The sequence below is a fragment of the Xylocopa sonorina genome, chromosome 18 (assembly GCF_050948175.1).
Source record: "Xylocopa sonorina isolate GNS202 chromosome 18, iyXylSono1_principal, whole genome shotgun sequence".
Lineage (NCBI taxonomy): Eukaryota > Metazoa > Arthropoda > Insecta > Hymenoptera > Apidae > Xylocopa > Xylocopa sonorina.
The window spans coordinates 3,303,494-3,331,381 of NC_135210.1; the positions used below are offsets into that span (position 1 = coordinate 3,303,494).

At 43.7% G+C, this 27,888-nt stretch overlaps 4 protein-coding genes across 8 annotated transcripts in view; 2 read left to right on the forward strand and 2 right to left on the reverse strand.

The window, feature by feature from the left end:
- Nucleotides 1–15,823, forward strand: part of LOC143431535 (serine/threonine-protein phosphatase 4 regulatory subunit 1) — a 112,023-nt gene extending 96,200 nt beyond the window's left edge. For 2 of the 4 annotated variants that reach the window (XM_076908348.1, XM_076908349.1), the window contains exons 3-11: nt 3,930–4,042; nt 9,316–9,458; nt 9,734–9,871; nt 12,470–12,640; nt 12,738–13,021; nt 13,270–13,465; nt 13,643–14,485; nt 14,578–14,854; nt 14,938–15,823. In XM_076908348.1, coding sequence (XP_076764463.1) covers nt 3,930–4,042; nt 9,316–9,458; nt 9,734–9,871; nt 12,470–12,640; nt 12,738–13,021; nt 13,270–13,465; nt 13,643–14,485; nt 14,578–14,854; nt 14,938–15,104 — 2,332 coding nt within the window. In that variant the 3' untranslated portion in view covers nt 15,105–15,823. Of the gene's footprint in view, nt 1–3,929; nt 4,043–9,315; nt 9,459–9,733; nt 9,872–12,469; nt 12,641–12,737; nt 13,022–13,269; nt 13,466–13,642; nt 14,486–14,577; nt 14,855–14,937 lie in introns of those variants that run through there. The other 2 variants (XM_076908350.1, XM_076908351.1) reach the window with 2 other exon arrangements.
- A 1,096-nt stretch (nt 15,824–16,919) lies between these two features.
- On the reverse strand, nt 16,920–19,888 carry LOC143431485 (uncharacterized). The gene is made up of 3 exons (XM_076908258.1): nt 19,868–19,888; nt 18,054–19,685; nt 16,920–17,714 (listed from the first exon to the last, which is right to left on the reverse strand). The coding sequence occupies exons 1-3, from the start codon at nt 19,886–19,888 to the stop codon at nt 17,181–17,183; spliced, it is 2,187 nt and encodes a 728-aa protein (XP_076764373.1). The 3' UTR covers nt 16,920–17,180.
- Nucleotides 19,889–20,357: 469 nt separating this feature from the next.
- LOC143431539 (selenoprotein F) lies at nt 20,358–21,274 on the forward strand. The gene is made up of 4 exons (XM_076908359.1): nt 20,358–20,550; nt 20,685–20,803; nt 20,884–21,002; nt 21,072–21,274. Exons 1-4 carry the CDS (start codon nt 20,506–20,508, stop codon nt 21,251–21,253), a joined length of 465 nt encoding a protein of 154 aa, XP_076764474.1. The 5' UTR covers nt 20,358–20,505; the 3' UTR covers nt 21,254–21,274.
- Nucleotides 21,275–21,582: 308 nt separating this feature from the next.
- On the reverse strand, nt 21,583–27,637 carry Pep (Protein on ecdysone puffs). Of its 2 annotated transcripts, none has more exons than XM_076908353.1 (9): nt 27,488–27,637; nt 26,547–26,884; nt 26,314–26,457; nt 25,158–25,387; nt 24,217–24,529; nt 23,989–24,147; nt 23,669–23,909; nt 23,413–23,610; nt 21,583–23,324 (listed from the first exon to the last, which is right to left on the reverse strand). In XM_076908353.1, the coding sequence occupies exons 2-9, from the start codon at nt 26,877–26,879 to the stop codon at nt 22,633–22,635; spliced, it is 2,310 nt and encodes a 769-aa protein (XP_076764468.1). In that variant the 5' UTR covers nt 26,880–26,884; nt 27,488–27,637; the 3' UTR covers nt 21,583–22,632. The 2 variants fall into 2 exon arrangements, with proteins under 2 accessions (XP_076764468.1, XP_076764467.1); XM_076908352.1 differs by having other exon boundaries at nt 26,314–26,460.
- Nucleotides 27,638–27,888: the final 251 nt, after the last annotated feature.

The window sequence follows — 27,888 nt, forward strand, 5'->3', positions numbered from 1 at the left end:
CCCCCAAAACGAGCAAAACACTGGCCATCGCATTCTTCGTCCAATTTCAAAGTCACCCTCGAAAATGGCAGCTTCTCGAAGTCAACGATGAAACATTGGCTATCAATATCAACTTTTATTACCATGAGAAATTTTTTCAATGAACGCAACAATGTTCTTGCGTTTCGTGTCGCGATTCTTCGTTAGCACGCGTTTGTCCTCCTCGGAAAGCAACGATAGACGCTCGAGGAATGGAGAACGCTTGACGAGGAACAATCGAACGAACCGCGTCGAGGGACGAAGCAGAAAGAAGCGGGATCGAGGGTCAGGGAGGGCGAGGGCTAAACAAATCCGGAGGGTAGAAGAACCGTGTGAAGACGAGACCGTGGAAAGTCCCGTACGTGGAAGCCGGTATCGAGTCGTAGACGCGCGAGTTTTTCGGAACCCTAGCCTTTTATTTCTTCCATCCTCGACCCTCGCGGCGAATGGACCCTGATGAAGGGTCGCGAAGGGCGTTATATTCGCCCATGGGAATTTATCTCGTCTCGACAGAATTTCGTCGACGTGTTTTAGTCTGCTCGAGCGAAATGGACGCGCTACTGGTATCAACAAGATGAGAGAGACGAAACCTCGACGCGATAAGAATTTTATTTCGATAACGAAGTAGAGGGTTTTTTTTATACATTTTTTCAATTAATTGGATGGAGTTTACGCGTGTCTATCTTCTAAATGGAATAAAATAGACGCGATTCGCGTTCGATCGAGCTTCGTCTCGAGGCGATTCATTTTTTATCCGAATCTTTCCATCGCGCGAGGTCGTTAATGGCGTGTTCGCGATGCATGTACGATCGCGTAACGCCGCGCGCATCGAATGTGGGTCGCTCGTGACAAAGACGAGGTCGAGACCGGGGCTTTGTCGTTCGGTGCCGGCTTGCTTCTTGAGATAACAGCTAACTTCCGGTGGCCAGAAAGCGCAGTCAACTTGTCCCGCAAAGTTCATCGCGCGGCGTGCCCCGACGTTGTCGATCGCGGACGATTCGTGACGCGTTCGTTCGAACGATCCATCGATTCTCTCGAGTCGATCCAGCGATTTCGAGCTCGCACGATTTTTAATGAAATCGACGAACCAGACGTTTCTCGACGGGTAAATCAAAGGCGTCTCAAGTGGCTACACCTCGAACAATCAGAAAATCTCGAGATATCGCGCGGATTATCGACATTCCAGATCTTCACAACCGATAGCAATGGAATTCCAATCCTAAAATGCTGTTTTTTTTTTTTTTTATTTTTATCTCGTTTCGTACGAAGTGAACGTCCAATTAAAACGAACCTTAACGAAGTCCACGATTGATACCAGCAGAAATTCATTTAATTATAGTTACTAGTTTTATAAAAAGAAAAAAACGTTTGACGCCGAAGACACCCACGCCCTCGATTTACGAGCAACCCCGCGAAGCGAATTTCCGAAGTTGTTAATCAAATTTTCGAAACCACGCTCGCTTGGAATTACTCGCGAGCGTTCGACGATATCGTTGAAAACAACGATCATAGTCCCAGTAATGGAGTCACGGGTTTAATATCGATAATGAGAGCAGGTACACGCACACGTTAACGCGCAGAAATTTTTACCCTCGCAAACTATCCTATTAATCAGCAGAACGTTCTTCGACGATTGTTCTCGCGACAATCATCGCAGAAAGCGATCGATTTATTTAAAAAAACACGTACAAAGCGTATCATCAAGTTTCCAAACGATTTACACGCGAAGCAAAGACAAAAGTCAGCTTAGAAACATCGTCGTTTCCAAATTACAACGCAACACCCCATCGACAACAGTCTGATCGCAACAAAAGTCAGCTTAGAAACATCGTCGTTTCCCAATTACAACGCAAAACACCCCATCGACAACAGGCTGATCGCATCGCCACGAAAGCGAAGTTGAACGCCGCGTACAGCGCGAACTTCTCGACGCGATGCATCGCCTCGAGCGAGAGATCCCTACCCCAGAACAAATCGACTTTCCCCTAAAATCGAAAACGACCCCGCCGGTCACGGAACCGTCGTCTTCCCTATCGATCTTACGAGCCATCCTGAAGCACGAACATGCGCACCAGCGCGAAGTTACCTTGCCAAGTGTATCGCGCTTCAATTTTGGGCCGGAGAGGGTGCTGGGTCCGCGGTTCCATCGCGTTCATCCCCCTCGACCAGCTAATATCGATCAGCCTTAACGAACAATCGAAAAACAGAGACTCTTTCCCTTCTGAGAAATAAAATCGATGCCCTTGGCGTAGTCGATGACAGTCGCTCGTGGATCCTCTCGCAGCAACCTTCTCGACGAGAACAAACGACGCGACACCCAGTCGATCCCTCGTGGTCGTCGTCGTCGCCGTCGACGACGACGACGCCGGCGGCGGCCATGTTTGCGCCGGCACGGTAGGCGTTCACGGGCGGTACCATCCCTCCACCCGTTCTCCAACGACTTTGGAGAACGGCTATCCCCCACCGCCGACTGTCTGGCTAACTCCTGGTGGGGCACCGCGAACGATCTTCCGTTGGTGCCGGTTCTACCCCCCACTAAGCTGCTTCGCCTCTCTCCCTGCGTCCTCTGCCATCGCCTAGTCGACCTACCGCCAAGCGATCTTCGTCGCACCCGCTGCAGTCGTCCCGCGTCGCCGTCGCCGCGTCTACGCTCTCGACCAGCGTCCTCTCTCTTTCTCTCTCTCTCTCTCTCTCTATTCTCGATCCCCACCAGTCGTTCGCGAGGAGTAGGGAGTCTTCTCCTGCCATCCTATGGCTGTCGCGTGGGGGGAAGTCTTGCGAGGACGCCAAACAGGAGGATCGAACTTTTCGCGTATCTTCTTGCCTTCCTACCGTCCTCCTCCATCTTCTTGTGTGTATCGTTTCTTTCTTTTTTTTTTCTTCTATCCGCGTCTTTCGTCTTGGTCCAAACATCGATTTCGTATCGCGCGTTTCTTCTTCGTTCGTCTAGGTTTCTTTGAGTCTTCTTTCTGTACTCATTTTCGTTCGTGATGAGGTACGCGTAGGTCTTTCGTTTGATTTTCTTTTTTTTTTTTTGTAGGTAGTGGTTGCTTTTTTCTTTGAGTTTGCCGTCGCGATGGCCGATTGACAACCACTGAGAGCGCGTCTAGGCTCCCTTTCAGAGGCGTTGCGCGCCGATTGGCCGCGACGCGGACCACCGATCGTTAAGATTCGACAAAGTAGAACCGCCACGGGGGAACTCGTTGCCTCGGAAGTCTCGACGGGGAAGATATTGGCCGCGAAGTCGGCCGCGGGATGAAAACTTGCCCGATCTCGAGGATCGCGCGGCGCCCCCGCGAAACGATCCGCGCCTCGTCGCAGTCGTTCCTTGTTAAAACTTCTTTCTTACGCGAGACTTCCTCCCCCCCGCTGGTCGCCGTTAATTATCCTCCTGGCCAGTCGATACTCTTGTTCGCCACGATCCCGCGGGAGGATGTTATTTTCCTTGGGCAAACCGCCCTTTTCTCGCGCCCCATCGCCGCTCTTGAGAAGTTCGCGGCTCTTCGCGAGGTGTGCTTCGATAATTTATGCTTGCTCTTCGTTGTTGGCCTCGCGTAAGTCGCTTGATGACGTCCAGAGAAAGATGTAGAATCCTTGTTGTAAGTTTTTGGACCACTTTGGAAGCTACCAACACTTTGTATTCGTTTTTTTACCATTTTATTTCGATTCCTTGTTAGTTGAGTAAGCTTCGATAATCTATGCTCGCGTAAGTCGCTTGATGGCGTCCAGAAAGAAATGTAGAGTCCTTGTTGTAAGTTTTTGGAGCATCAATGACCACTTTGGAAGCTACCAACACTTTACATTCGCTTTTCTACTATTTTATTTTAATTGAATGCTAGCTGAGCAAGGGATTGGTGATTTTAGTGGGAAATTGCGTAGACTAACCTCTGTATTATTACTGTTTGTTACAGACAAAGAATTGGGAGGATGCTAATAGAACTGTTTCGCACTGCCGCTAACAATGGAACGAAACTCAACGTCAACCAGGTCATGCACTCTGTGCAGCAGATCGTCGAAGATCCTGGTAAGTCTCATCTTTACTTCTGCTTCAGTTATCGAATTAAGAAGTGCGAATAAAAAGAATTTCTAATCGCGACTATCAGTTGTTGGAAAAATGGAGAAAATGTCATCAAGCTGATAGCTTAAATTTCGATTGTTTATCCTTCAAGTCTGTTTGCATTCTGTAGCTACCATTTTACACGCGAGAGAAGTATCCTTCAATCAGATTGCCAAACAGAAATGGTTAAATGATTGGTGCACGCAGCTCCTATCGAATGCACTCCCTTAGCGTACGCACACTCCACGCGCAGTTAATTTGCAACTGTGCAACGAAAGGATTGGAAATAATTCTGAGCCAAATCCTTTACGCATTGCCTGTACACGACGCGATCCGTCGTTTGCGGTTACTCGTTTTATTTGTATGCCGCCGCTTTCTCTTCTCGCTTCGCTTTTCACCCCCGCAGCCTGCTAGTCCCGAATAAAAATCGCGATACGAGCCACTAACGTCCTCGTAATTGGCAAAACTTACACGAATGCAGCACCTTGTATGCACGCAATTTTCGCTCAGTCGATGCAGACAAATCTGGCTACTAAGAAACGAAACGATACGCCAATTATTTGCATCGAATGACCATTAGAATAATTCCTCTCGCACAAATTTCGATGACTAAATTCTCTCCTCAGAAGCTTCATATCGATACGCTACAAATTTCATTCTATCTGTACGAACATGGCAATTATTTCAACTACGAACTGTCTCGTGGAAATTAAACAGCGAGTGCGAAAAGCCAAAGACTGTGGCCTTCAATTAACATGTTCACCAATCGCCAGCGAGCCGCTTCCGTCTTGACTCGACGCACGAAAAATTGAATTCGAAAATTTCGATGACAAAATTCTCTCCTCAGAAACTTTATATCGATACGCTACAAATTTCATTCTACCTTCACGAACATGGCAATTATTTAAACTACGAACTGTCTCGTGTAAATAAAACTCTGGCGTTCGACTGACGTTCACCAATCGCCAGCGAGAAAAATCGAGACACGTGACGAGAAAGCCTGCCTGGAAAACTCCTTTTTAGGCGGTTCGCCATTTGTTTTTCCGGTCGCTTGTCCCCGTTTCCACGAACCATGCGCGTGTGTATCCCGTGGGCGATGCACGGGGTGACGGGAGGGGGTGGCGTTTCAAAAATAGACACAGAGGGCCAGGACGCGTCTTCTTGAGAGAAGACAGAACGCGTTACGCAGCGGGGTTGAACGAGGAGCCAGAGAGTAGTCCAGCTGGGGTTGCAGGGACGCGCGAGGCTGTTGCTCTCCGCGTCTAGGTGACGACAAGATTGTCCCCGCTTCCGGTGTAGCACGCGCCTCGCCGGAAGCTTATCGAGGTTTCCGTATGCGTCGTCCCCGTGGTACGTATTTAGATACACGCGGTCGCGTACCACCGTTTACTTTTTCATCCGGTCCACTTCTGGCCGACACGCTGGTATTTGAAGCGAAACACGCGCTCAAAGCTGGAACGCGGCACGCTCGAGATCGCGGCTACCTTCGACGCGTTCGCCATCGTAAACATTCCTGCGGAATTGTTCGAAATCGTGAAAAAACAGGTCAAGAATTTTTCCATCGTTCTACGTTCGCGTGAGAAGAGTTAGAAGGTGGAAATTATGGCAGCATCCACTGACGCGAAGCATTGTTATCTTAGAAATATCGTTAAACACTGGATTATTAGTCGAGGGATTAGGTTTGGGCCGTGGTAGGAACTCGAAGAGGCAACGGAACTTGAAACGCGTGAGCAGTTTGAAAAATCGAGCCTCCCTTTCGGCCCCTTTGAAAATGGTGGACGATCGAGGACGATCTTGGGACGGTTTCGCAGAATCGAGGCGCAGCGTGTTCAGAGGCGATCCCACGGCGCTCTTTCGATGAGTATCTACGAGTGAAACGGCGTCCCAGCGAAGTTCGAAAGACAGAGGGTGGAAGAGGCAACAAACCGCCACCGTCACGATGGGTCGACGATGATCCTTCCGCGAAAAGCGTTTTCTTTTTACCTGGGCCGCTTCGAAGAAACGTGGAAAATGACGCGCCACTGCGTTTTCATCCCACTAATGGCTCTTTTCTTTCCTTCAAGAGAGCCTTCGAAAATACTTTAAGACCGTCGCGCCGACCTCTGCGGGGCCTCCGTCCCGTGAAACGAACGCGAGCTCTCTTTCATACATCTCGTCGCGGCGTTCTCTTGACACTCGACAAAGGGGATATCCGTAGGAATTGCAAATAAACCCCATCGCGATCATTAGTTCCATTGACGAGCGCGTAGCAGCGGTGAAACCACTCGCGAGTCATTCGTTACGCCATGTTTTCTCTCTCTCTCTCTCATATAAATTGTACAATTGTGGAGGAAGACGTCTCCTCTTCCGGAGAACGCAACTGTCGAGGAAAGGTGCGCGTCCAGATGCATCATCCGACGAGTGTCGCACCGTTCGACGCTATTTTTAGCCACGATCCACCAGGCATCAGGAACATCTTGCCTCCGCAACACGTGCACGCTGACGTTTTCCCGCGAGCCGATCGAATCCTTGAAAAGGAAGCGAGGAGGAGCGACTCAGGACGCGGGGGCACGCGACACGCGCGCTTTTTCTCCGCGCGTATTTTTGGACCAACTGCTTTCTCGAGCGGAAAAGTATCGAAGGGGGGACCCCGAACACGTGCCCTTTTTCCTCACGACGAGCTGAAAGAGAGAGAAACTACGCCAGTCGACTCGTTTTCCGACTTTTCCTCGCCATCTGCGGAAGCTAACCGAGCGAGCTACAAAATGGACGTCTCCTCCTTCGTTTCTTCCGTCTCTCAGCGTATTTGTCTTCTTCGAAACGAACTTTCAGAGAATCCCAACGAAGGCGGTTTTAGATTGGAAACATTCGATCGATGAGTTTATTCCGCCTTTTTTATTCCTTCGACAGAGAACGATGGCTTCGATAATAATGGCGGTCCCACCAGTTTACACGTTTCTCTCTTCTCCTCGATAAGAATGCAACGAAGCCAATTGTTCGCAAAGCGAAAGGGGTTCGAGCGGTTGTTGTAGCCGCGGTTTTTACGCGGATCTTTCTCTGGCGTTTCTATGAAACGTGCCCCTATTACCCCAGCGGCACGTCTCATTATCAGTCCAATACGTTCGATACTTGCGATCGATCCATCCGTCACTAATGCAACCAAGTTCGTCTTCGCAGAATCACGACGAGAATGCTCTTTTTCTATCTTCCAAGCTAATTCTCGTCATATAAACCCGTGACAGCCCTTCGAAGTTCCTTCAAATAGCGCCAACGATGTCGAGCACGCGTTTCGAGAAGAAAACGCGGGAATGTCGCGCTCGCAGCTTCGCAGACAGATCGTCGGATGGTCGACAATGAGACGGTCCCAGAAGGAAGAAAGGAGCTCGATGAACGGGATGAACGAGAGACGAGAGACGGCAGGGGTAAATGATCGGTGACGCTTAATCCTGAAGGAACGCAGCGGGGTATTTTTGGCGGGATCTGTTGCACCGGACAGAAGGCGCAAGGATAGAGTAGGCGGAGAAGAGGCAGATAAGACCCAGCAGCATGATTAATGGAGCGGAGGGCTGGCGATGCTCGTGGGGGATGCGAGAGACGGGGTTCTTGCTCGCGTCGAGGGTGGAAACGGAGGAAGTCGGGCGGGAAACCGAGTGGAAAGGGGAAAGCGAGCACGTGCTCGAACCGTGGGCCTCACGAAGGTGAACGGACACGACCGAGGAATCAACGAACACCGTTTCGTCCACGGTCCCCTACCCTTGCGCGACGCGTTCGCCAGTTGGGCCCTCGCTCGGATGGTGGGGGCACCAGCTACCCCTCGAGTATCCCCTCTCCGCGTTAGAAAAGCTCGACAAACCGGGAAGGTGCATTTCCCGCGACCGAGAAATCGACACGACCCTCAGTCGCACCCACGCTCCTCGATGGCAACGTCTTTTCAGACTTGCCTCCATTTTAGCGAGAGCAGTCGAGCTTCGCGTTCGATTAATCGTTGCTCGAGTTTTACGCGTCTCTGCGAATGTTCGTTCGACCGTGTCGCGTGTTCGTATCGCGAGTGAAAACTTGATTTTCCACTTTTTCTTTGGGGTACATTTGTACCAGTCTTTTTGGTGGTTTTCTATTAGTCTGACGTTCTTCGCCATATTCTGGCTCGAATATTTCCCACGTGCTGATTGGGGCTTTCCAAGCCATGGACGAAACGCGGAGGAACTCCAGAACGACGCTGAAGCTGCCATTCAAGTGGCTCCGCGATACTAGCGAGGCAGATGTTCAAGTATCCAAGGGTGGTCGATATTTCGAACGAATTAAGTAAATCTGTACGTGAGTCTTTCTATTCTCTCCTGCTCGTGTTACAATTTTTCTACAATTTCTCGCAAGATATTTGCGCGAAGCTTCACTTCTTTATCATTCGACTGTAGAGCGTTCTTCTAAGTACTTATCGTTGTTCCCTACGGAACAAATTGGTGTATTTCAATCTTGGTAGTCCCAGCGTTAACCGCCGTTGCACCTGTCCAGTTAAGCAAACCAGGGACCCACGGTCGTTCCAGTAATGACCAGCGGAAAGATCCTGGTTCTTTATGGCCGCTCCTCGCCCTGGGAAAGGTGCGAGTTTTCCTAATCAGCAGGGGCGCCCGTTTGCGACGCCCTTTCTTCTTCATTCAGGTATTTCCACGGCGGAGACGCCCGTTCAGGGGAATGAAAACGGCCAAGGTCGAGGAAACGTCGAAGAAACGGTGTCCCTCCTCCTGTTTTTCTCGCTTTCGACGCACGAATGGCTGCCGATCGTGAGTCGCAACGAAACGATCGGATTGCTCCTCGCAACGCCAACGAAACGACGAGACAGAGTCTCTTCTTTTTTTTCTCTTCGTGTTTCGAACAGGAATTTTTTTTTTTACTCCAGGAATGACGTTAGATTCGCAGAAAGAAATCGCGACCCTTGAATATTCCGTGATTAATTATTTGAGGGAAATCAGCCGAGTCGATCGTCCCGATTAAAATAAATTTACATTCGTGGCCTGGTTCGAAGCCGCTGATGAATCTTGTTTTCCATAGACGGATCTGCGCGAGCTCTCCTTTCAAACGAATCGCACCGCGACGAGGAGGATCGTACAGATCGATCAAAGATCGTATCACCGCTGATAATTGTACGTTCATCGAGTAATATTTCTCTTTCAGATAAAATGTAGCAACGTGTTCGTTGTAAGGCGAAAATTCTTGTTTGATGATTTGTGAGAGGAAAAAATAGATCGTTCTTGTTTGAATTTCAGAGACGCAAGTCCGACTGGATCTCATAGAGCAGCTGCCGCACGTGGCGATGATCTGCCACCAGTCCCCGCACCTATTCGGCGACATTCTTCACGATCATCTGCTCGACATCATTATTAAATACCTACGCGATGAAGATAACCAGGTGAATATCTCTCGCGTGTTTCCCGTACGGTTAATCGAACGGGCACGCTCGCCAGATAAGCGATCTCTCCTGTGGTATGTCGATCCAGAAATCCTTTTTCGACAGCCGCTTCCTCCATCGGGACTCCAGCGAATCGCGTCTCTCCTTTTTTTCCCTTCCACGTTGCACGAAGTACCGTAAACCGCTGCGAGAGAATTATAGACCCCATTGACGAATTCTTTTCTCTTATTTTTTTTTTTTTTTTTTTTTCTTTACCTTCGCTTGTGTTCGTCCAGGTACAAATGACGGCCCAGACAGCGGTGCTGACGCTAACGAAGAAGGGGCTCCTCGACAACAGCACGATCGAGGCGAAACTCTGCCCAGTAATAGAAACCCTCTGTATGTCCGTCGATTTCTTTAACACTGCCATCTCCGTAAGTGCTCCACGTGTTCTATTTTTTCAATTTCTCTCTCTCGAATCATTCTTTACTTCCGTCGTTATCTCGCATCGCGATCGTTATTCCTTCACTCGTAACGAGCCTGGTCTTCGTCGCGTTTTCCATTGCGAGTGGAACACCAAGGAAACCACGAATCGAACAGGAGAAGAGTTTGTGCCGTTGAACGAGAGATATCGTAATCTCTCCCCCGTTCGTCGTGCATTTATCGCCTGGTACCGTTGCGTTCCAAAGGGGAGGATCCTCCGCGTCTCGAGTCGAACGGAAACAAGACTAAAACCGCCTGTTCGCTTCGTTTTTCCTGCTATTTAACATTCCACCGTGCACGGACGGCGTTTGAACGAGTTTTCTCATTTTAATGCGCCTACGTACGAGCTCGTCGGTGTCTCGTTTAATTAAAGAATACGTATGGAAAGAATTGCCGCGCGCCGGGGGATACGTGCGCCCATTGAACGCGCACGCCAGCCAGTTCGAAGGGAAAACAAGGCGGACGCGGCCACTCGCGTCTGGCATTCTTGATATCCGTTCGACTGTACGCGATGCAGGACAAGGTGGAGCGCGATTCTTGGTGTTCGAGAGCACGGTTACACGCGTATGTATCGCTCGACGAGGTTCCACTGCGTTTTAATGGCCGTTCGAACCCGCTGCCGCCTCTTCCAGCGGGCTCCGCTTGAAAGACATGGGTAGTGAGATGTTCTCACGCTATCGCGTCTCACTATCTTGTCTTTCATCCGGCGTTCGCCAGCCACCACGAGAAAAGGAGACTTACTACTGGTCTAATCGTCGATTGGAGAAACCAGCGGCTGCTGAACCGCCATGTGCGCGCGGTGGAGGATCGATCGGAGCGGTTAGAAGCTGGCAATAAATTTTTCGAACGACAACGAAAGGGATGGAGGGTCTCTTCTACACGGTGTACAACGGATAGACGCGCGGTTGCGACCAGAGAGAGGAGGGAAGATCGCCTCGACGAAGAACGCGAGGAGCTGTATCCTCGCGAACGCAGGGACATGCTTTTACCATCAAAGTTGGTTTGTCATAGAGATCGACTATCACAGCCAGCTTTGATGAGCAAAATTGTGTCCGTTTCTCGGCGCTCGCGACTCGACGGAGCAAAATCGAGAGGTAACACGCTGAGAGAGAGGGTGGAAGGGACTAGGAGTGGAAAGAAGGGGTGGAAAAACCAGGTGGGACCTGGAAATAATTAGCAGAGGAAGAGAGAGAGAGAGGAAGAGGGAGGAAAAGCTGCGAACGCGAGATTGCTGGGGCGACGGAAACGAGCGATCGACGACGAGGAACAACGGTGGCAGCTCGACGGAGAGGAGGAAAGAGCGGAGGAGGCTGCATCGAAATGAAAATACCTTTTGCGGTCCGATACATCAAATTGGTTGTGGAATGTTTCGAGTCATATCACAGCCATTTTGATAAGCTTGGCCCGCAGAATCGATCGTCATGGGAGCGTGTGTCCTGGTGCGCCGTTCTGGCGCACCTAGTTGCCTTTGCTTGATTAATAATTACGCGCGCTTGTTCGATGCTCGTCGATCGCGCGACACATTATCTTCCAATAAGAACGCGTTCCATATCGTCACGACCTTGTTCCAAATCACCAGAGCTCGTTTCCCTCAGCGCGAATATCGTCGCGTGACCATCGAAGCAGAGGATCCGGAAGAACACGAGGAGAACGCGATCCAATCGTCAAATTGGTTGTGGCGTGTTGCTTTTCTAGATTTCATATCACAGCCATTTTTGACGATTTGGATCGCCGTTTTTTCTGCAACGTCGCCTCCCACGCCTTCTGATTGCACGTTGAGGAAATGTACGATGGAAGAGCAGAAGAAAAATCGAACGAATCGCGAAGAGAAGAATGAAACCGGTGCATCGCTCACAAAGTGGTTGTGATATGCTGTTACGAGCGTTCATATCACAGCCAGCTTTGATGAGCGCAACGCCGCGTTCGAAACTACAATCGAGGAAACAATCAACTGTAATAAACCCTCTTGACTTCGAAGATTTCCTAGATTTTTAAAGCTAAACGAGCCCACAGCGTATACGATTGTTAAACAACGATGAAATGATTCACCTCTGACCAATTCTCTCGTTTCATCTACGCGCAACGACCTTCTGATTTGTTCAGATGCGGGCGCAGAGGGTGTACTCGAGAATTAATCGCGAAACGATCGATCCTCCGCGACTGTACCCAGTTACACGCTGCTCGTGCACTACAGATTTCCAAACCGCGCGAATTCGACTGTTCCTCCCATCAGAGTGGTTGTGATGTGGTGATTTGGACTCGTATCACAGCCAGCTTTGATAAGCGGAACGGTGCGATTTATGTCTTCGTTAATTGTTCGAGTGTCTTGAGAGTTCAACGCACGTACATCCTTGAGTGAAATTTATAACCGAGTTTAGAAACTATGTTCGTCGTGTGTTATAAGTTACGTGTACATTTTTGTGTGGATGTGTTGTAGTTTCACTTTTACTTTTCATTTCATTTTCTTCGCCACTGGTTGATTCTTCTTTTTCTAACTTGCCTCGCTATCGAGACGATCGTATAAAATAGTGCGTTATGTCGATCCGTAGCTCATGAGCAAGATGGCACCGCTGATTGGCAAAGAGCTGACAGAAAAGATTTTTCTGGACAGATACATCGCCCTCTGCGAGGACGAGAACCTGTACGTGAGAAAGATCTGCGTGTCGCACTTCAGGGAGTTCTGCGTCGCTGTCGGGAGAAAAGCGGTTTTTCGTAAACTGGTAAGCACCCAATCTCCACGACATAGTAGAAATGTATGAGCGTACGTGTCAGAAATGAACTGATTATAATTTACATTTTTTTTCTAATCTTTTGCAGTTCCCGGTATTCGTCGATCTGTGCTGCGACGAAGTCTGGGGCGTTCGAAAGGCATGCGTGGACGTTATGATGCCTGTTTCGTGTTGCATGACCCTTCAACACCGTCGATTACTGTTGGCCGAGCTTCTGGCCACGCATCTTAACGACAGCTCGAAATGGGTGCGGATGGCTGCCTTTCAAATTTTAGGACCATTTATATCTACGTTCGCGAAACAATTTACCGAAGTAACTTATAATCAACACGGCGAACTAGTGTTTACCAGCCAACAAGATAGTCGTTTCAGGTATAAAAAAAGAATAAGCTGAAAACCTCCTACCCCCTTCTTTGTCGGCTTCTCCGACTCTCGCGTAATAATGTCGCTTTTTTTTGTTATTTATTCCGCCCTGCTTCCCTTTTTGCCTTCATTTCTGCGCTGGCAAATATTTCCATCGACTCCCTGTAGCCGTTCCGTTCCGTTCCGTTCCATCTTGTTCCCCTCTCGTTACGAGGCGAGCAAGAAATGAATTGTATAAATCGTATCTCGTTTTATAGTATAAGGTATTTGTACGAAGGAATTTTCCCCACGAAGTGCGCGATACGGAGTCACACGCTCGACGCGGAGGATCATAATTCTAAGGATAACTTCAATTCGTCTGTGATAATACAAAAACCGATTTTCGAGGAGGAAGACGACGACGACGAGTCCCAGGAAGATCATATCTCTACGATGAGAGCTTACAAGACGAAGGTAGGAAGCGTCCGCGGGCTCATTTACCTTTCTATCTCCGCGAGCGTCGTAGATCGTTAACGTAATTCCATTTCGCCGCCAATTCCTAAAGACGGCTATTGAAAATCTCGTAGAACATCGCTGAAACGTTCGACAAAGCGTTCGAAGAAATTCTCTAATTTCATGAACTTCTTTCAGATACAAAGGAAGCATCTGCAAAACGACAAGAACAATCAATCGAACGACGATACGGAGAAGTACAATCCGTTTTTATACTACTATATAGCCCCAGACCTTCCACTGGACGACGAACTCGTCGAAGCTGCGAAAATATCAGCCGCGCAGAACAACGTCGACCGAAAGCCCATTACTAACGTCACCGCGTCGAGTAAGGCGTCGTCGTTGGACGAGGAATTGAAAGAAGAGAAATGTCCGGCAGACGAATTCGAAATGATCAACTTCAACGATCAAGAGATCGTCCCTCAGCATTTAGTCGATTCGTTCTTGTCGATGGCTGAGCCGGAACAGTGCTCAGACATGGGCGCAGATATTCCACATCATTGCGCCTTCAGTTTCCCCGCAGTCGTGCTCACGTTAGGCAGAGAGAATTGGCCGTACTTGAAGCAAGCTTATCAATCGTTAGCTGGCGCCAATCAGTGGAAAGTCAGGCGCACGTTAGCCTCTAGCATTCACGAAATAGCCATCATCCTAGGGGAAGAACTCACTGCCACCGACCTCGTCCCAATCTACGATGGGTTCATCAAAGATCTGGACGAAGTTAGAATAGGCGTGCTGAAGCATTTAGCCACGTTTTTGAAAATACTCAAGCCTGCCGATCGACGTCAGTATCTGCCAAGACTGAAGGAGTTTCTTACCACCGACAACGAGTCGAATTGGAGGTTCCGCGAGGAATTGGCAACCCAGTTGCTGGAGATCGTCAATCTGTTCAGTCCTACGGACGTGGAACTGCACATAGTGTCCTTATCGTTAAACTTGCTGGGCGACAAAGTCGCCGCTGTGAGGCACGTTGCACTTTCTTTGGTACGATCTTGCTCGTTGGTCATTTTCTGCCTCTTCTATCGAATGTCTTGCCCAACGTTACCGATCCTTTCTTTTCTCGTTCGTATTTTCAGGTGACACAAATAGTAGCCCACTTGTCGGACAATGAACGCCTCGTCACAGCACTGTTCCACGAATTCAGATTCTTCCTTGGCGTGTACGCGATGAAATGGATCCGAAGACAAACGTTCGCGTTCGTCTGCGCGAAACTCATATCCAGCAACGCTATCAGCGGCGATAGGTTCTCGCAAGAGATGTTACCTACTTTGTTGAAATTATCCTTCGACAAAGTGCCGAACGTAAGACTGGCTGTAGCGAGAACTTTGTCCAGGAACGTTATCCCCATGGGACGTGAGTATCAATTCGTAATCTCCGCGATAGAATTACGTTGTGGCTAGTTTTGAGTAGACTCACGTGTTTTTTTGGATCTTCAGCAGAATGGTTGGGCGTCGAGCAGGCGGAAGAAGTCGAGAGAAGGCTCAGGGAGATGAGATCGGACCCAGACAGAGACGTTCGAGTGTTGGCTGGTGGTGAAGAAAATCCTGTATTAGATATACTGTCTCAAACGAAAACGGAACAATCAAGAAACATAATGTTTTAACAATTTAAATCCCCGCTAGAATCAAGTTCTGATTACTTCCTGCCATACGAATCAGTTTCATATCGGGCTGCCAAGAAAGCGAAAAGAAATCGGGTTACGCATCGTACGCACGTGAGCTTTCTTCTACGTGCGAATTATTACATCTGTGAACGCGCGCGAAGCGAAATCAATCGAACGGGGGAAGACTATTTTGCTATGCCACGAATACAAGAATTTCATCGACGGATACAATGCGTCTGCGATGTAAAAATAAGCTCAATTTTTACACAGACGAACAAGCAAACAAACCATTTAGTGCAGTCAAGATAGACAATGTGCAACTCGGAGTTGTTACGACCAAGGGACCGACGATTTCCGCGCCCTTTTAGACTAAGACAGATTATAAGTATCAATGGTCAAAAGACATTACGCAATTATATAAGAGTGTATATGTGCGCGTGTTTAAAGGGAGTTTCGAACGTGTGCGTGATTTAGTATCCGCGGGTACGTGTGCGTTTACTATTGTGATCAATTTGTATTTGTAAGTGGTCCCTTGGACAAACCGAATATTACTAATTGGAGATATCGCATCGACGAGATCTCTTGTTCTTTGGTAAACGGTCATAGCACGTTCTCTTTGGATCGTCGCGACATAATCATCGTTACCGTTCTACTCTCAAATATCAACGCGAATTCCTTCTTTTTTTTTTCTCTAAACGAATTACAAAATATCTAGAAAATACTATCGCGTGCTATGACTCGTAAACGTTCGTACACATCATTGATGAATGTATTTTACGTCGAGGCAAGCGCAATGGGAGAACTTGATGATTGAGAGAAATAGAAAGGAAGAAACAAACGTCGCACGATAACGAAGATTTAACCATAAATCGTGCGATGTCGCTGTGATTTTCGTCTACGCGCGATCACGCGGACGAATGTGTATCGTTTCATTGTAGATATGTAAACGTTAAATAATGTAAGCTCGGATTTTCACAGAGAGCAAACCCCCCCAGCTCCGGTTAAATGAACGAAATTCAATTTTACTACATACGAACATTAGGAAAAGCCTTACACATTTAGAAATTTGTCAACAACTTGTATGCAGAGTGAATTTAGCAACAATATACCTTTGAAACTATAACTTTGAAACGATAGGAGTTAAAAGAAAATTTCGTCGGACAAAACCACTTGATACGTGTTTGGACAACATACCTATTCGATTTTATTTAACGAAAATGAATTTTTATCCGCTATCGTTTTAGAGCTTATATCCCAGCCCAGTTAGTAGATTCACCCTGTGTATCATTAAATGTCACAGAGAGGGGTAACCATGTTTGTACGATTTACACGATAAAGACTAGTTTGTAAGAAACGAAACGCGAAAGAGGGATAAGCGAACTCTGTCGAGTAAATGATACGTGTGATACCGGGTTTTACAAGTGTAGAAACAAACGTTGCGGACCGTAGAACAAAAGGATAGAAAGTGATCCGCTGAATTATAAGCGATTGTACATTCGCGAGACAACCGTTATTAAATCTGAACACCACGTTGGTACCACGGAATATTTGTGTGTAACAGCAATACTTCATGGTCGCTAATATTTTATGAGGTTTTAAATTAAACAGAAAGCACGGGAAAAGCATGAAAAATGTGTAATGTCACATAGTTTACTGTTCGTGGAAACGTGATAATTGGGCTGCAGTAAACTTCCTGTAAGCAACGAATACTCGTTACTTGTGAATACGTACGATGGAAAAGAAGTTTTGTTTAAAATATTCTATATAATATATTGTATATTTGTGGTAATGTGACGAAAAAAAAAGAAAAAAAAAAATATACATCATGCGATTTGTTACACAACAGTGTCGACGTCCGCTGATTCCAGCGACAATTTTTAAACCGATGGTAAGATTAACAATCGACATCGACAATGTCTGCTTCCGACATTTTATTTAACAATACTTTTCCTCTTGTTCGCTTCCTTTCTTTTTCTTTTACACAAAACGTACTATATAAAAACTACACATGTCGACGTACAAAATTACAAACGTTGGTACACGCTAAAATAGGCGAAGTGTCTGTGTACTGTTGTATTAAAATATACCTAAGAATTTTCCAGGCGGGCAAGCTGGCAACTGGCAAGCCTTCTCCTCCATCTCAGTCTCTGCTGTGCTACAATCACGCAAACAGTAACGCCATCTTATCTGACGCCCTTTACCGCAAGTGACGCTACAACTACTCCAATCGGTCCATTTTCCCCATTTACGACCCGATTTCGTCTCTGCCTGCTTGCGAACAACTTTCGACGTACCCGGAGACGACATTTTAACGACGCGTCTGCTACCCACCGACCTTTTCCTCTCCACATTTTTATTCGCAGTCCCTACAACTTTCCTCTCGTCTGGATTTTTAACTGGCCCTGCTTTTCGTTCGACGATTCTCGCCCTCGGTTCAACGCGATTCGTCGACACGCATTTTTGAACGACATTAGGCGTATCTTTAAAAGCATAACAACCTGCACTTACATTCGAACATAAATCGTCGATCGCGCGTGTCTCGATTTTCTTTCCTTGTTTCTCGTTACCTCCAACTTCTTCGATGTTCAGATAATTTTGAAGCTCGTTTACCTGAAAGAAATTTAATGCTCGTTGGCGGCTCGTGGCTGAAATTAGCGAGGACGCTGCTTCGAAAGATCCTTCTGGGTCGCCATTGCTGGAACGAACAGTTCTCTTTTTCCCTCGCAGCGTCGCGCGCAGCTTTCTACTACTAAATTTGAATTTCATAGTTCCATACAATGATTTCTGTGTCTTTCATATACGAAAGGATTGATCTTAATGATTACATATTATACAAGTATAAAGAAAGAATTGTAGATAAAAGGATTCATAAAATAATGCCAAGTGGAAATAGAGGGTGCTGCAGTTCCACAATGCTTAGACGCGAGCCGCCACTGGTCGGAGGATTACCTTCGTTACTAACTTCTTTGCCAATTCTTTAACTTCTTCGATCGATCTTACTGCTCTGTTACCTCCTACTTCATTGCCTGATGAAAGCTGACTTTCGTTTTCATCGATGCACTCGTCCATTTCAGATCCAGGCTCTCGAATGTTCTGGTAATACCTCAGTTCCTCTTCTTCGTTTGAAAAACCATGTTTCGATGCAGCGTGTTTGTCTCGTTTTGTACGTAGTTTTGCGTCTTGCATAGATCGTTCGTTATCCACGGAAGATTCTTGTTTCTTACTCTGTGTTACAACCGCGTTAATATTTTCGTTCGATATCGTGTTTCCTCCAGCAGGTAACCAATGGTTAAGCGTGTCGATCTTGTTTTCGCTGGCTGACTTCAATTTTTCATGCAACATCGACGCGATACTTGCTTTCGTTCCACCATTTCCAGAGTCTGTGTTTTCCAACAATTCTTTCGAGTTTACGAATCTACGACGAAAATTGTTTCCATTACTTTTCTTAGCCATTGCATTGTCGATCTCTACTATCGATTTACCCTCGCGTTTCACGTCATTCGACTTCTTCGCGCGAGACATTCTCGATCGATCCGTGTTTCTCAATCGAACATCTTTTACCGACTGCAGAGGACCTTGGTGCTTCTTCCCTGCGTGCTTTTTCTTCTTCTTCGACTTTGATTTCTTTTCGTAACGTTTGTCCTTCGCTTTTCTTCTCATTCGTAACAAATCCACCTTTAAATTAGCAAGAGTCGAACGAGATGGATTTACATGAGCCACAGATTTCGTTAAAGCCGATCGTTTCTCATCGTTAGATACTCTTTCTTCGTTAGATGCACTTCTATAATCGTTTCGTTTCTTTCTGACTAATTTTAGTGCTAGCATTGGATCGTCTGGTACGCTTTGAACTTCTGATCCTTCTCGTCGATCCATAAAAGTGTTATCGTTGTCAGGCGATGCTTTTAACAACGCACTTACCCGATTTCCTGTTTGATCCACGAACTTCCTGTTTTTATTTTCAAATGCATTCACTTCTTTAGCGTCAGATGGCGTATTAAGAAAGGATTCGCCTTTACTAAGGTGTGCAGGGACTTGTATCTTCGATGCATCAAAGCGTTCATCGTTCGCAAAGTATTCGTTGGATTTGATTTCTCGTTTTTGATCAAACGACACGTCGTCATCGTAAGAATTCTCGTCGATCAATTCGTAACTATCTCGAGGAAAAGAATTGGCCAAGTCTTTCAAGTAATCTTGATGATGTATGGAATCTGATTCAAATCCAGTTCGTTTCACTCGTACATGTGCCTTCAAAGAGTCTGGATCGTCGATATCGTTCAGAAGAATCGGTCCATCGAAATCTAACAGTGTTCTTTTCTTCTCTGTTTCAGTTTTATCAACGTTACTGGCAATTTTATCGAGGAATCTTTTCGCAGAGTATTTATCGTCAGAAATCGTACACAATCTCCTTCGTTTCCACCTGTGATCGATCTGATCTTCTCGATACTTTGTATTACCTTTTGTAATCCTCCCCAATACTCCATCAAACGATAAAGTATCATTAATACGATAATCGAAGGTATGTTTCAATGAATTCCGGTTTACCAAACTCTCGTAAGAGATCGTAATATTCTTAAGCCTATTCTTGAACAATTTTTGCCACTTTTTTAAATCATTAATTGTACCTTTTGAATCACCAGCCTCGAATCGAGTTTTGTACGACAACGAATCGTATATATACGTGCCATTTACTAAAACACTTATAAAGTCTTGCAATACATGCGTGAACCTTACGAGCAAGTAATTAGAATTTTTTAACGACTCACAAGCTTGACGATGATTGTCATTATCATAATTGCACGTGAGAAAGTCGATACTATTGATTATATATCTCTCAGTTTCAATAACAGGGGTAATTAACAGAAGGATTGTGAAAATCCATACGCTCGAGTTAATTGGAAATTTAAGCATTACACACGCTGTTCTAAGCTGTTTTGCGTTGCGTTTTATGTCATTAATAAACCATATGTTACTATTTAATAGGTTACTGTTCATAAGGACTTGTTGAAATGGTTATTATTCCAAGTTTTTCAATACTTCAAATTTCCTTACTTTTATAATTTCATTGATATCGATTGGACTTCGATACATCGAGAAGTGATCATCGATATGACGTAATACGTCTACGGTACTAATAAACGTAGTTCGTGGCAAACAAAAGAATTATAGTTACTAATTATACAGTACAATAGTTTCTTTTTTGCTAATTGTTATTTCAAAATAATTTCTAACATTCGAAGTAGAGCTTAGTTGGTTAGGTTAGGTTTGCTGGTCAGTATGTGTCTTGCCATATGACACGTAAGGTTCAGGCACGCTCCAGTGTTTACGTCAATTGTTACTTTTCTGTAATTTACGATATAATATAGATAGTGTTCTATGTATTTCACATATACGATATAATACAATGAATCTCTTGTCATTAGTGTACATACTTTCACTTAGTTTAATGGTAAGAAATAGAAATATTAGAAGCTAACCTAAGAAACTTGAATTGACATAATAAAAGTGCATATACATATTGTAAATCATTATTATAAGCAGAACTATGTATATGAAACTAACATATTTTTAATATCTTTCCAGGTGCATTTCGTGTCGACGGAATTTTCAGCCGACGATTGTAAAAGCTTAGGCTTTAAGAAAGCTAATTTACTCTGTTCCACTTGCGACGAATTTAAGAAACGTGACCTGACAGAAATATGGTAAGTTTGATAAATAAGGAATAATTATAATCATAATGTTTACTATTGATAAAACAAATGTTCTATGATTGTCAATGCAGGAACAATTGCCAAGAATGTTGTTTGAAAGATGATTACGATTTGTCTGGGCTTAAACGGTATCCACATGCTATTCTTGAAGTTTGCACATGCAAATTTGGCGCATATCCACAAATTCAAGGTAGATATATCTTATATTATATACATTTGAAAAATATATTGTACCGTCATTTATTTTGTTTCTCCGTAGCCTTCATAAAGAGTGATCGACCTGCTAAATACAAAAATTTGCAAATAAAATATGTTAGAGGTTTAGATCCAATAATTAAATTATTGGATGCAGACAATAAAGTTGAAGATATCCTCGATATTCATAAATGGGATACCGATTCAGTTGACGAATTCTTAGCAACGCATCTTTCCATGGATTAATAATTGTCGGTAATAAAAATGGTATACATTTAAATTCTATTCTATATATTTGAATGTATACTGTGCTCTATGCTATATTTAAATGTCTAAATTGATTTATTATTTTCAGTATAGTTCCCTTCTTTTATTTTTATTAATCCCTCGTATAATCCTACACTATCAAAAAACCTTTCTATTATATATAAATAGGACAGACGTTTAGAAAGTATTAACATCTAGAGGATACATTACAAAACAGTTTTCAAATCCTTTTTTTAAATTGTTTATTATCTGATACTTTCTAGACACAAATACAGAGTGATCCAATGGTGGAATGAAAAAATGTATACTTTTTACATTTAAGTGCTTTAATAGACAATCACCATTTTGCATGATTCTTATACAAATAAGAGTAATACAAAGAAATTACGAATATTACATACCATTCATTATTAAGACATACAACTGTCAGAACCATCCTATTCATGGACGCAAACTTCATTATAAATTAAACTACTTCAGAGTGATTATAATATCAACTTTAAAAGTAGAACGCTTGTTATTGTATTGGATTAAAAAATTCCAGTAATTTGTAAGGCCATTATTGAATGAGACGTGCATTCTTTATACATAAATTTTTTTACATCTTATACGTCACAAAAGAGAAGTATGACTTACAATTAAAGTTTCTATCTTTGTAAAGAAAATAAGAAATCGTTATGATGTATCATATTTATCATCGTGGACTTTGATTACAGATATTTTATTACAAATATGCACAAACTGCATAAAATTCATATCGGTATCTTAATTTTATTGCAAGATATTTTTCAAGTTCTTCGTCTTAGCCTTGGTAGGAATGAATCTTACGATAGTGTCACGTTATGATTATTACATAAAATAACACAAATATACTTTAATTAACTGAATATTAATTGCATCTCCTAATATAGAATAGTTACAAGACCAATGTCAGTACCGTAAAAGCATACCTCTTTATCGTTTTCCTTACTTCTGAACTCTATTACTTCGTTTAACAAGCTACGGACTACAGTTCACGGTGAATGGTAATACATATGTACTTAAACGGTTTCGAATAAGCTTGGGTACGTTCATTATAAATTTGTCCACGTTTATTCCCACACATTGACAACGCATAATTATTACAGTACATACTATTCATACATGTAAAAAGATCAGCCATAAATCTTCTAATTATGGCAAATTTCTATTTTAATTTGTTAAAAGGCATAATAAAAAGTCAGATATTGAAACATTGATGCCTTCGAGAGCTCGAACAAACTAATGTAATCTAGTACCATAAATATATCACTAGATGATATATTTTTACATTACATTATACCCAAACTTATTCTCATACTTAGAATAGAGATCACTTTTTATCGTCGAGCTCTTCGTGCTCGAGGACTGCCGCCACGTCCGCGGGTGAAACCTCCTCGACCACGCATTGGTTTTATTTGAGGACTCGGATCTCTTTCTAGTTTTGGGGTCATGGGCTTCTCGTGATCAACAGCATGTTGCTCTTTCTCCTCTCCATCGTCAATTAAATTACCTATTTCAGCCTCGTTATCGTTATCAATATCGGCCCACATTTTGTCAACCGGTGTTTTCTTTTCTGGGGTACTAGTGCTAGTAACATTTGGCGATGGCTGCTCGCTCGTGTTCTCGACATCGCGAGGAGCTTCTTCTTCTTCAGATTCCGCATCAGCTTCGAGTGGATCATATTTTTCATCCCCGTCCGGTTTCTTTTGGGCATTTGTGCTTTCGCTACTGTTTTCCTGTATTTCTTGTACTTCAGCGTTATTCTCGTCCTCGGAATTAGCTACTTTGCGACGCTTCCAACTACCCTCGTATTCTTTATCACTTTCTTGAGCGTTTTCACTAGCCTCAGATTTTGTAGCCGGTTTCTGCTCTGTTGTTTCTGTACTCGTTGTTAAAGCCTTTACCTCTTGCACGAAGTTTCGATAATGAGTGATGCTACGTAAATGAGCGCTCATATCATCGGCTAGTAGCATGAATCGTCTACACTTTTCGCAATAAAATCCTTGAACTTCTTTTACCATAGATTTTCCTAAGAGAGATAGCAGTAAATTGGTTTTATAAATTCGAATACAATAAAGGGACAACGTTTATATATACGAAATGATGGAAATACTTACCAATAGAAACTTGATTTTGCCGACAGTATTTGTAAGATGGTATTTTGAATTTCTTTTCACTTAGATTCTCAACAATGTCTGTAATGTATTCTTGTTCGCCTGAAGTATCTTCTTCCTTTTCATTTTTATTATCAGGACCAACATCTTTTTCTTCATCTTCCGCGGTGCGCACTTCCGCTTCTCCTTTGGCAAGTTTTTCTACGAAAAGAGAAAGAGATGTAAAATAAAAATCGCATTATTTAAACTTTTCACGTACCTTTCTTTTTATTTTTTCGCTGCTCTTCGCACTGTACAGCATTCTTCATGTGACCGGGAGTTAGACAGTGTTCGTCATATTCGATACGCGATGGGAATTCTTTCAGGCACGGAAAACATCTGGGATGCAAAAATGTTTTCAGTTGTTGATGTTTCTCACTCTTTCTATGCGTGGATAATGTTCCATAGAAATTTAAGTCGCACATCGTGCAGTATTCTCGCACGTTAAGATCCACGGAAACCTACAAATATACAAGATTCCATGATATGCGAATCTTCAATCATTCACGAGTTTGCTATTATACTTGTGCGTACACCTACTTTTTTACCACGTCGTTTCGAATTAGTCAAGCTAAGTTCACGTTGCTCTTCCGCTACTCTCAATTCGTGCCTCATCAGATCTACCTTCAGTTTATACGACTCATCCAACTTTTCCATCATCAGTTGATGCGCTCGTCCTCGCAAATGATTCTCGAAAGACTATAGAAAATAAAAAGTAGCTGTTGTTTGAACTTGATTAACAATTAAAGACGAACGCAACGTACGTACATATCCATCCCACATATGTTTGTTACAAATATGACAAAACATATGGCTCATTGGAACCTCCGCGTAACGACTTTCAGCGTGTCTAGCTTCCGATTTCTTGCCAGTTATCTTTGAATCCTTTTCATCCTTCGTAGACGTATTCGAATCCTTCGGTGTTCCTTCCTCTGCCACTGGCTTGTCTGACTTTTGCTCCGCTTCTTCCTGAGGCTTATCTCCTGCCTCTTCGGTTTCTGCCTCAACAGTTTGATCATCGATTTCCTGTTCTTCTTTCTTCACTTCAACTGTCTTCTCTCCAGCTTTCTCAGTCTCTTCGCTAGCATAAAGAAACAAGTAGAATATTTTTATTACAATTGCGAGCGTTGAACGTTGTAGTATTATATACTCTTTAACGTGATATAAATATTATATCTGTTTAATATGTGTGTTTTAGTAAAAAAAACATGTGTACACAAACTTTTTCAATATCGATAACTAGAAAGAAATTGGGCATTATATTAAATCAAACGAAGATAAACTCACACTTCTAGTAACTGTACCAAAATTTAATCAGCCTATTTATTATGACTAAATATTTGGACAATGTGCGGTTGAAAGAAGAGCATATCGGGGAACAATTTATGCGATTATGATATACTAAGTGTAGGTACTCTAATTTAAATTTGAAATGTGAGTTGAATTTGATCAACAATGAAGAGTGAATATATACAATATAATATGTAAACATATGTATATATACATGTATATACGTATGTATGTAATACTTAATTTTTTAAAAGTCAGACAAGAGAAAGGACGCAATGCTAATTGTTTAGCAATTATAATGTAAGATAAACGTATCCGATCTATGTACGTAAGAAACACCGTACATACACAGAGATAGGTGACAGAATGAGACTTACTGAAGTTTGAAGAAACTATTCAACAATCACCAGGAGGCTTACCTTGTTACAGCAGGTGCTTCTGCTTTTTCATTATCAGAGGTCTTAACATCCTGCTGTTCCTTTTTGGCAGTCTGATTTTGTTTAGAGGCAGGAATTGGTTTAGAAGATTTATCGTTGCGATGCTGAGTTTGGTTTCCATTCATACGCTGACTGCCAGACTGGGGTGCACGAGATTGTTGTGCAGATGGACCACGTCGCCCAGCAGGGCCATCACGGGCGCGATTGCCCATCTAGTCATCATGTAGGTCAAGTGACCAAACCATCATGAGAAGTAACTGACGTAATTGCGATTCTTCTCGAATCGAATTCGGTTTTGCAACCATTGGGATGTTTGAGGGAGAAAAATATTCTACTCAAATTCGGAAGCAGGACGTGTTTAACGTTCCAATGAACGTCAAAGGTCAGTGCATCCACAATCCAGTGGAAGGGGAAAGGAAAATAGTAGTAGACAGTTGAAGATGCATACAATCATCGCATCATCTAACTTTGTACAGGCAATGATCTTACTGATCATAAGATATGATATTTATAAAAACACGTATACTTTTTTTCCTTTGAACATAGTTCAGTAAACCTGAATGAAAAATAATCAACAAGAAGAAGAAGTTAAAATGGTGAACAATGTAAGGTTTCCGTTAATACTTTTGAATACAGTTCTTCCATCAATTTTAGCTGCAATGACGAATAGAAGACTTAGGTTGATTACAAATGAACCAAGTCGAAGGAGAAACATACTTGCATGTTCTGTACACTGAAATTTGTTGCACAAAGTCACGGTTAACTTCCACTACTAAAAATGAGAAATTCTATATTGAAACCAATACACGTCTTGTTACCGTGTTTCTTAACGAAATAACGTTGCGATGATAATTAGTTCTCCTATGTGAAAATCATGTGTGGCAAAGCTAGTCCAGCGGTACGAATTGTTTACATTTAATAACTGCAGAGGATAGCCATGTAGCATGTAATCCACTGACTGAAAGCCTCATTAATGTATCGATCAATGAACATAAAAAGGAGAATTTCAAACTTTCAAGCTAACGATTGGTGTTGTTTGATGTATATAAAAAAAAGAAAGAAGTGTGGACTAAAAATTGCCCTTATAATTTTCCGTTCAAACTGCTCCGCTTACTAAAGAAGAATTACATGTTCATACCTTGTTATATGGTTGGGCTCGTTGATTCTTCATAGGATGCCTAACAGGACGATCGTTAAACCGCCCCGAAGAAAAGTTCTGTTGGTTCGGGAAATTTGGTCCTGGTCCAGAAAAATTATTGCCAAGACTGAGGAGCGATGGCACCTGCTGTAAAAGTGTAAAGTGCCGCTTATGATGATCTGTACATTGCGTCGGCTAATCTAAGTGTTCCGCTACACAAAAAATTCTTCTACCTGTGGTTGTACTTCTTGCTGACTGCGGAGTAAGTTCGTTAGCAGATTACTAGCTATCGCTAACTGTGCTTGAGGCGACGCTAAAGACAAATTGTTATTAGGTGTTGGCAGAATCCCTCTGCCGGGCATCATCCCTCCTTCCCATGGATTCATTCCTCCGCTTCCACCACCTCCGCCATTGCCTCCGCCTCCCATTCCGCCGCTCATACCACCGCCACTTCCTCCCATGTTACTAACTCTTCCTCCGCCGCTACTTCCACCGCCACCGCCTCCTCGGTTATTGAAGTTCCGATTCCCAAAGGAGTCACGTTTTATACCACGATTGAAAGACATTTTCCCTAAAAGAGAATGTACAATAAATATCTTGCAATAATACCAAATATCATCCTCCATTTAATTACAATGTATCAGTTCCGCGTGCGTTACATTGAATATAATTTATTCACCGCAACGAAATGTAATGAAATTTTTATTTTCTGAAAGCAACATACGATTATTTATAGACAATTGTATTGTTTCAAAATAAATCGCGCAATATCGAGCGCGGAGTGCTCACTTTTAATTTATAAATGGAGTCCGAAAGGACGTCTATTTCCGACACGAAGAAAGTCTTAAATAATTCCCGTTTATTTCGAAAGCTACGCGAGTTTCACGCAAGTAAATAAGAACTTGGTGGTCGTTCGCATCGTGTTCCACGTAGGCGTAAAAATAAAGTGCTCTATGTACAAACAAAACGGGAGTTAAACATTTGAATTTGTCCGACTGATGTTTCGCGTACCAAACGACGCCGTGCAATGTGACTATTGCTACGTTTTTCAAAGTCCTTATTATTGTTAGAATTTCTGTTCGCATCCGGCTAACGTAATCCGCGTGGCGTTAGAAATTTTCAGAGCGCACGATCATCCCTTCGAGCTGAGGAAAAAAAATGAAAGATTACTTACCGAAAAATCAGCAGGCTCAACCGTAGCTCAAGAAAAGGAGGCAAAACGGAAAGCTCAAGGAAATGGAGTCACCAAGCGTCTACCTTGAACTAGATCATTAAAAGCTGCGTTTAAAATGATCGATGCCAAAATCCGGTATTCGTTTCTAATTGGTCGATGCCGTTATACTAGATGCTTGCGTTTATGATTCCACGAGCGTCTACGAAAAATTGCAATACACTTTGTTCTCCAATCTCAAACGAACAACGTACTCCAGAGAGAGTACAAAGAACGTTTTAATTTTCTTAAGATAATCTACGATAGACGAATCTATTATATCAGGTAAATGTGATTTGTAGCTATTAATTTCTGTGCAGCAATTAAATTTAGATTCCTGAATTGGAGATCTTTCTTTGTAGAGC